Source organism: Amblyomma mixtum, chromosome 4 (genome assembly GCF_055824585.1).
Source record: "Amblyomma mixtum isolate Tamu chromosome 4, ASM5582458v1, whole genome shotgun sequence".
In the NCBI taxonomy this organism is placed as follows: domain Eukaryota; kingdom Metazoa; phylum Arthropoda; class Arachnida; order Ixodida; family Ixodidae; genus Amblyomma; species Amblyomma mixtum.
The window spans coordinates 77,279,788-77,288,703 of NC_143015.1; the positions used below are offsets into that span (position 1 = coordinate 77,279,788).

General features: G+C 48.6%; 1 protein-coding gene across 1 annotated transcript; it reads left to right on the forward strand.

Annotated features, from left to right (window-relative positions):
* The first annotated feature begins 2,475 nt into the window (after positions 1-2,475).
* LOC149347125 (prostaglandin reductase 3-like) lies at positions 2,476-6,468 on the forward strand. The gene is made up of 2 exons (XM_089585498.1): positions 2,476-2,787; positions 5,695-6,468. The coding sequence occupies exons 1-2, from the start codon at positions 2,509-2,511 to the stop codon at positions 6,466-6,468; spliced, it is 1,053 nt and encodes a 350-aa protein (XP_089441624.1). The 5' UTR covers positions 2,476-2,508.
* Positions 6,469-8,916: the final 2,448 nt, after the last annotated feature.

An 8,916-nucleotide genomic window follows, 5' to 3' on the forward strand; every position in this document is an offset into this window, starting at 1 on the left:
TCTACTTATCGCATCTTCACCATGGCACAAGGCCTTGACACCGATGGCTGGATTAAGATAGGCAGATGCAAGTGCCTGCTGCCTGTGTCGGTAAATACTGAGCCACAAACCATTTTTGCAAGCCCGCTCGAAACCTCAACCTCTCCGAATTCAAGCCTGCCCAGCTCGTCTTGCTTCTCGGACCGCCGCCAAGCTCTCGCGTGCCGAATATCAAGAAATCCAAGTAAGCTTTCACTATGGTCGGAACCTGGTGGTTTTATCCGTTTCAAGAGCCCCAGAAATTCGGAAAGTCGCACATTTAGAAACCATCAAATTAATCGGAACCACGCATCGCACTAGCAATTACGTGCCCAGGCCCGTTGATTTCTGCTGCGAAGTAATACGCGGCATCGAGGCAACACTGACAGCGCTGACCTTACGAACAAGCTCTGCACTCCACACTGCCCCGTCCCTTGAGCCCGCATGGCGAGGAAGACTGATACACGACTCGTCACCCAAGCGCAGCCATACGGCTACAAAGGAAATCTTTCCTTTGTAGCCGTATGGCTGCGCTTGGGTGGACGTCAATGAGTAATTAGTCCCTTATTACAAATCTACTCCACCTTAGGGGATTCCCCTAAACATTTCCCCAGTCGTCACCTTTGAAGGTACTCACTTCGCCTGTTCATCCTCTACTAACACTCCGAACACCGCTGTCTTCCTTAAGATCCATAATCACAGCTTTGCATCGCGTACCTCGCCATTGGTCAACGCGCCGACGTGCCCCACATGCAACCAGTATTTACGGAAATCTGGAGAAAAGCAAAAGTTCATTCACCGGAGAAAAACACACCTTCAAAAAACACAGCCCGCACACTGCCACCGGTCTCAACGGCCGGGTCCGCGCTGAGACGGACGAGAAGGTCACCAAGGCATCGTACTAACTCTTGTGCCCTCTCAATGGAGCTCCACCTATAAATTACAAGCCGCCCTTGCCACCTCGGCAACAAAGCAAATCACGGAACTGTGGCCACATCTGGTCCCGTATCCATCCACAGCGGAGGCAGTTTTCTGTACGAGTACACCAAACCCCCAGTCCCAAAGGTCTGATCAGCCGCCTATGCTTGCAAGCTGGGTTGGTCGGCCGCTTCTCCCCTACGACCATCTTCGCTGTCACGCTATTACCAAATCTATCGCCAAACCTCACATAGCATTTACTCGTATCACCTCAACTCTGACCAAGTTGTGGCATCGCCACATCCCACGACCTCACCGCTCACCATTACGTCACCACCGCCCTCCCCTCCTGCTCTATTTGGAATACTGTGAATCTATGGTGGAGGCCTTACCAGGTAAGCATTATGTGCATCGGATTTAAGAAATGATGATGAGACTACTCAAAGAAAGTCGGCAAAAGGCAACATAGCCTAGGCATTTCATACAGCACCGAAAACTGAAAAGGAGTTAACAAATTTGCACAAGTTACTTTCAGCCGCCGCGGTGGCTCAGCGGTTATGGTGCTCGGCTGCTGACCCAAAATACGCGGGTTCGATCCCGGCCGCGGCGGCTAGAATTTCTTTGGAGGAGAAATTCTAGAGGCCCGTGTACTGTGCGATGTCAGTGCACGTTAAAGAACCCCAGGTGGTCAAAATTCCCGGAGCCCTCCACTACGGCGTCTCTCATAGCCTTAGTCGCTTTGGGACGTTAAACCCCATAAACTAAACTAAACTAAACTAAACAAGTTACTTTCAAGAAGACACAAGTTCCGAAAGGGAAACGTGCGTACAATCGACCGCCCACTTTAAGAAATAAACAAAGTGATGAAAAAAGGTTTCTGACCCCTCCTGTAATGTTTAAAACACATGACGCCAGCCTGTTCATCCTTCACTCAAATGCGCTTAGCATGCCGAGCAGAACCTTGACGCTCTGATTTCCCTGCTCTGGCAGCAACTCATCCTGCACACAGCTGGTAATTTTGCGGCCTGGACGCTTAGAAACTGCCTCATCGCTAAGTTGTAATAGGCTTGTCACTTTATGACAGGTGCTATAGTGGAAAAACACAGAGGAGACGCAAGGGAAGGCACACACGACAAGCGCTTGTCATAAATGCTCACCCTTTTTTTCTGTTCGAATACTAAGTTTTTTTTTTACACTGCAGTCGACGTCATGAACTATATCAACATGCCTCACTTTTCGGCCTACTTCAGTGTACTACTAGTACATCAGGATCTGTTAACTAAATCGCTTACCGTGCGTGCCTTTAGTTCCTTGCTGCAGTACCAGTCATTATACATTACCAACATGTCTCACTTTAGGCTCCATAGTGGCATCCCCTATGGCAGTGCAATCCCGGCGCAACCGCAGCGTATTTTTGTTTCGCGCTTCGAACTTTCTCTGCATTGCGGCTATGCAAGGCAACCCTGAGTGTGACAGCTGGCAAAGGGGAACAACTGCTATGCAAGTACAGGTTGTCCTGTGCACACGACAGTCGTACGTCCAGTGCGAGGGCAGCGGCCAAACCGGAGGGCCATGGCGACCAGCGTCGAGGTTCCCGGCGAATTCCGCAAGCTGGTGTGCATAAAGACGACGACCAACTTCCGCGAGGCGGTCTCCATCGTAACGGTGCCCACGCCGAAGCCCGGGCTGGGTGAGCTGCTTGTGCGCACCCGCTATGCAGGCGTGAACGCCTCGGACGTCAACGCCGTTGCTGGCCGGTTCGAGTCGGCAACTGGCGAGCCCCCGTTTGACCTGGGCTTCGAGTCAGTCGGCGATATCGTCGCTGTCGGTGACGAGGTCGACGGGTTTAAGGTAAATACGCATAGAACATGGTACGGTCGGCACCAATCAGCTTTTACCTATATTCCCTGGCTGCAGTGAGCCTGGGGATAAAAAAAAAACTGGGCCCGCTCGGGTCTCCGACGTCCGAACAGGATGTCGCTTCAGCCGGGTTTAAGTCTCGGAGCTCGTGCTTCGGTGCATCTGGGGCACGCTCTTGACCACATGAGGTACATGACTTCCGTCCTTACTTTCTTTTTTTTTTCTGCGCTAAGAAAAAACGGGACTCCTGTAAACTCGGAGTACGCGATCACTCAGTGTCTTACACTACCGCAGCATTCTCCGGAAATGGACCGCTTTTCCCAGGCGAGGTACAACTGTAATTTCAGCTGGGCCTCGAGCCACATGCGACGCACCTGTGTCGTTTCCAGTTTTAGCTTTTCGAGCCTGAACATCTCCTGAATGTCTAACTTTTTGCCATTGACCAGCTCACTCCACCGCACTGAGCCCTCCATTGCGAGTGTTGGCTGAATGCTAGCTCAGACACATGAACAGGGTAAAAAAGTGAGACTAAGGAGGCTCACCTGCCTACTGCCGCCACACCTATGGCTACCCACCGTCTCTGGCTCCCTTGTAGCCCAGACCCTCGCAATACTCGGAGACTGCAGCCCGTACCTCGTACACGCCGCTGCACTCACATTCAGACTCCCCAGCGGTAACCTATCAACTTGTCGCTGCTGGTGGTCACCAGTGATTCAACGATAGAATCTTGCTGAGTCTGCCGCTGCCCACCTCTGCGATACTCCAACTGGTCTGGACAAGCATTTCTGAGCAGTCACAAATGCGTTTTGCCCTTGCGCAGTGCATGCTATAGAACATCGCCAAGTGCAGTTTTGTTGACTCAGCCCTTAACAAAATTATGCGGACTGCACCAAAAATATTTATAAATGAAGGGCAGTGAGCGTGCTGAACATATAGCCGGCGTCCACTCAGGTCATCCACGTCTGAACAGGACGTCGCTTTAGCCGGGACTCTCGCTCGAAGTTTGCGCATCGACCGTCGCATCGTATAGCCAAAGAAGATATAGAGTGCCCGGGTGTCACAATGAGTGTCGATAACCAGAGGGGGTGGGCTAAAAGCTATTAGTAAGAGGCGGATGTATGTGAGACTCCATGGTGGATATCATGAACTGATCGTCACTCGCAACCGAGTAACAGGCAGCGCCGACCTGATATTCTGAAACTTCTCTGCTGACATAATCACCATCGCTCCCTTCTTGAACCTTAGTGATGAGTTTGGCTGTCTTGACCTTCTTCTCGTCATGTGCGGCTACGCAAAGCTACCGCTGGAAATTTAGGCGGACCAACCTGATTAGAGAGACAGCTGCAGGCACTACTTCTGGCGAGCATTAGGTAGCGCCAAATAGACCGATGAATGATCCGGGAACCTGTATGATTTAGCGCTAGCAACCACAGCACACTGATTAGAACATAGCGCAAGGAGTCTCGGCGATGGTGCAGTGGGATTTATTTATTTATTTATTTGTGATACCCTCAGGGTACAAAGTACATTTCAGCCGCAAGGAAACTAAGCTGCTCTAATCGCTCCGGCGTTGTTTACAATGTCGTTGGAAACACACAGAGGAGAAAATTTTTTCTTCTTTAGGACATCATTTCAATTGGATAATTTCAGAAAACCTGGATTCAGTTTTGTGCCTGCTTGGCCACGGGTTCGATACGTTGTTCGCCTGGCAATGCCGAGAATTGGAGCTGGAACTGCGAATTATGTAAAAGAGTTGTTGCTTTCCAATCCGACACTTTAGGTGCGTAAGAGGTGACAGACTACGTTTGTTGTAACTGAGGAAAACAGTGCCCACCAACAAGTCGAGGGTGCATTTAGCTACAGAGGGGAGTATTCATCGCCTATCATCGGTGAGCTCATTTTAGAACCACAACAACGACAACGAAAACAAACAAATAAAAAGGACTAGAATACAGGACGAATAAAAGGAAAATAAAAGAGTTGGTCAATTTACCAACCAAGTATAACACAACTACGATGCGGACTTAGGAGCTTAAATGTCTTCGACAACACTCCTGTTCATCTGTGCTGGGCCCATCTCTCTTCCTCAGCTTAACGGACAGAGAAGATATGGTACAGCTATATTTAAGCGAGATTCGAGCAGTGGCGACGAAAAAAATTCGCGTCGGCTTCTAAACTGAATTGCACTGCTGATCATTGTTCAGAAATTACCCTGGCTCTTGCAGGAGCATAAGGAAGCCCTTGTTTTTCTCGTATAAGAGCTTGGAATTTCGCGCGGCTTTTAACCTATCCCATATGTCTGGTTCACTTCCCATTGTTGATTGTTTGGCCCATTTGTGTAGAAACCGCAGGTGCGCCCTTAGAGCAGTGAGAGGCTTTCCTGCCGTATTTCGTTTTCTCTAATAGATCATCGTACAAGCAGGTACTGTTTTTAGAGTGAAAATATTTTTTGCAGTACAGCACAGCCTACTTGCACCATGAATATCTGCTCCTATCGAGACGACCAAGCTTCTGCACAGACGACGTAATCATCTTTGTCGAAACAAAACAAAACCGTCCAGAACTGAAAAAAAATCCCGGAACTAAATGAGAATATCTGTTGTAAAAAGAAGGTTTTGTATTAGTTCAAAGTATGCCTTTTGCTACACAAGTCGGGGTTTCGCCTGTGTTCAGAACTGTTTTTTGAAATTTTTGTGTACTGCACACACTGCTTACTGTTTCTTAAAGATGCTAACTCTGTACATTTTGTGTTCGTCTATACTGCAAGAATGCTTATGGTTTCTTGAAGGTGGAGGTCTTTAGACTAGGTTCTTTCCTCCTTTTGTTGTTACATATATAAGAAAATAATTTTTGTCTTTCGCAATATAACTTGATGTAAGGCCCTTACTTTTTGTACAGGTGGGTGACGCGGTCGCCACCCTAAATTTCCCACAGTTGGGAGCCTTCGCCGAGTACCAGTGCCTGCGTGCGGAGCAAGTTTTCCCCGTCCAGAAGGCCGTACCCGAGGTCGTCCCTCTGCTGATGAGTGGCCTGACTGCAGTCATCGGCCTCGATCGGCACGGCCGCATTCGTGCGGGCGAGACTGTACTTGTGACTTCAGGTGCCGGCGGACTCGGACACCTAGCCGTACAATACGCTCGCGCCGCCGGCTGCCGAGTGGCAGCAACCTGTTCCTCCTCAGAGAAGGAGGCCTACCTTCGCAGCCTCGGGTGCGAGGCTGTCGTCAACTACCGCACCGGTGACCTGGACGCCGAGCTGAGTCGGGCCTTCCCTGATGGCTTGGACGTTGTCTGGGAGACGGTCGGTGGAAAGACGTTCGACGTGCTCTTCAAGAAGCTCCGGCCACGAGGCCGACTCGTGGTAGTGGGCGCCATGAGCGGCTACAGGAGCGACCAGCCTTTTCCCGATGCCGATTTGAGCGGGCTGCCCTTCCAGCTGCTGTCCAAGTGTGTGGCGCTCTCCGGCTTCCTGATATTTCAGTATAATGACCTATACCGTCAGCAAATTGCGAGGTTGAACACGATGGTTCAGAGTGGAAGCCTTGTTCCCAGAGTTGACTTCGGATTGCAGTCCACCGGTGGAGAGCTGAAAGGCATCGAGGGGTGTATTCGCGGCGTCGAGTATTTGTATTCAGGCAAAAGTATTGGGAAAGTGACCGTCAGGTTTGACTGATTTTCAGCTATACATTTTTCTTTCATTTATTAAGAAAGAGTGAACCTAATAACGTGCAATACAAAAAGTGTAAAGCACGACTGCGGTCTACTGCCGATTCTCTTTCCAGGAAAACTTCGTTGAACATCCTAAGTTGAATCTCATTAGCATCGTCTTCCGCTGTATCGTAAGAACCACTGAAAGAAAAATTCCCGTTGCAATTTATGCTGGTCTATTCCGACCGTGGCCAGGCTACACATGCAAACGATGTAATCTCACTACCTGAATCTCTGCCACTTCTGGATAATTCTTTGCCCTTGGTATCCAGCCTGTTGCCCTGAGAGTCATTACCTTCCATGTAAATTATCACATGAGTTCTAATAAGCTGCGGTATTTGTTAATTTCAGCTGCAAAATTCATGCTCATCCAAAAATTAATAAGATATCCAAGCGTGCCCGTGTAAGAAGCACGGCGCGCAAGCAGTTTTATGTCAACTGTAGTCGACAGCCGCACTGCAATAAACTCTTGTACTGCGAGACTACCGTGCACCGTTGTCGTGAACAGTACTGTATTTCCATCTTTTCTGCCTGTATTTCTGTCACTCAGCATCTGCATTCGATGGGCCAGGTCCGCAACAGCGGTGTGTGAAGGGACCTTTTAGCAAATTGGTCATTTAACATGTTCGAGCGGCAGCGACTTTTGGTGGCCTAATCTCTGTGTGTTGTGGCCCACCGGTGGGCCACTGTTAAACCTGTTAAATTTTCTTGGTGACGGCGTGACCAACTAAGCCAACGTCTTAGTACCGCGAACAGATGACAATAGAGACCTGGTATGTGTGCTTTTCACAGGTTTCTTGAAAAATGTAAGGTGTCCCGCGGCTTCATCGAAGGACTTGGCATTCATGCCGTGCTGCAAGAACAAACTGACGTAACCCAGCCGTTGACCTACGTTGACCTAAGCGAACGTGTTAAGAAGGAACACCGCAGTACAGCCTGGGCTCTTATACAAGGGCACCGAACAGCGAGATACTAAAATGGTGAGAAATATTATAAGTAGCTTCTGCGTTTTACTTCAGCTGAGGCACTTGTTCGCACGGTGGCCAAAATGACTGCTGTACAGAACATCTGAGAGGCATACTGAAGCAGTTTACAGGACTAGGAAATGTGCGAAGACAAAGTGATGCGACATATTTACGAAACTTTTGTGCCAATAACCGAGAACCCACGGCTATTACTGCTTACGTTCACGGTCTGCTTCCTAAAGAAAAACTGATCAGAGGAGACCGACATGAGTGAAAGGGTGAAGCCCAGCCACATGGATAGCTCTAATTTTTGCGGTACCAAAGCAATAAATACCCGGAATTAGTGAGATGTGAGTGGACATATGCCGAGCAAAAGAGAAATCGCCAGGGAGTGACATGCATTGTCAACACTAGCGGCTGATGTCATGACAGGCCTAATTTGAGCAGCGTTTTTTTCAAAATCGGGTCTCAGTAGTTGATACTGTCAGCTGTTGTTGCACTTTGACGAATAACGCATTATGTTCCAGCTGAGTTGTTTCAGAGCACTGTTCGACAAGTGCTGGTTCTTGGAGTACTAGTTTCAGCGATGATATCTTTGCCTATAGAAAAAAAAATGACAAGACACCTCATGCCATGCTGCATAGCGTCATGGGTTCGACATTTACTTTCGTTCCAAACAACTGTGCCGTCTCTCAAAGTGAGTGTAAATTCTTTGACCATATCTTCGCAACAAAAGGCATAAGGCCTGGCTGACACAGCTAGTGGCAAAGATTTTCTGTATGTGGTTCTGCTGAACAATGCAACAGATTTGAAAAGTCCACTAGCCAAGTTCACAAACTCGAGGTGGTTAATTTCTCACTTAGCACTTATAAGAACCCCGCTTTGAGAATTCACAAAGGAGGTTAGCTGCATGTGCACTGCAGACTACCACGCAGACCTGGACAAGCTGAAATGAACGGTCACAAGGAGCCATGTCCCGGCATAATTTGACTCTCAGAAGGCGGCCCACCTAACTCTAGGAACACACCCAGTGGGTCTTGGAGTAATTCAATTTGAAAGTGGCAATAAATTCAAGAGATTTTGTGTTCTGGAACTTTAGCAAGACAGAAATGAACCACTACTTTCTATCTGAGAAAAAGTTTCTGTAGTGTGGAGTATAGAACAGAGATTTGCATTTACCTGCATGGGAAACATTCCAACCAGCACTTGGATGACGTCATAGGTCAGTAATTTGGACACTCCATCTGCTCACTAGTCCAAATGAACTGAACGCCTCGGTATGGCGATACGGTCGTACGCCTTCTTTGTTCGCTATCACAAGGAAACAAACCAAGGGATCATTTCCAGTGCTATAACCCCTTGAAGTTCACATAAGCTGGCTACCTGACAGACAAAGACGCTGATGAATATATCATGGTCCTGCGCTGCTCACAACAGTAACAGCACAA

What these genes read in the sequence shown, in the direction of transcription:
- LOC149347125 (XM_089585498.1), top strand. Translation starts at nt 2,509, where the DNA reads ATGGCGACCAGCGTCGAGGTTCCCGGCGAATTCCGCAAGCTGGTGTGC. An exon ending in ACGAGGTCGACGGGTTTAAG is followed by an intron (nt 2,788 to 5,694) that starts GTAAATACGCAT and finishes CTTTTTGTACAG; the next exon opens with GTGGGTGACGCGGTCGCCAC.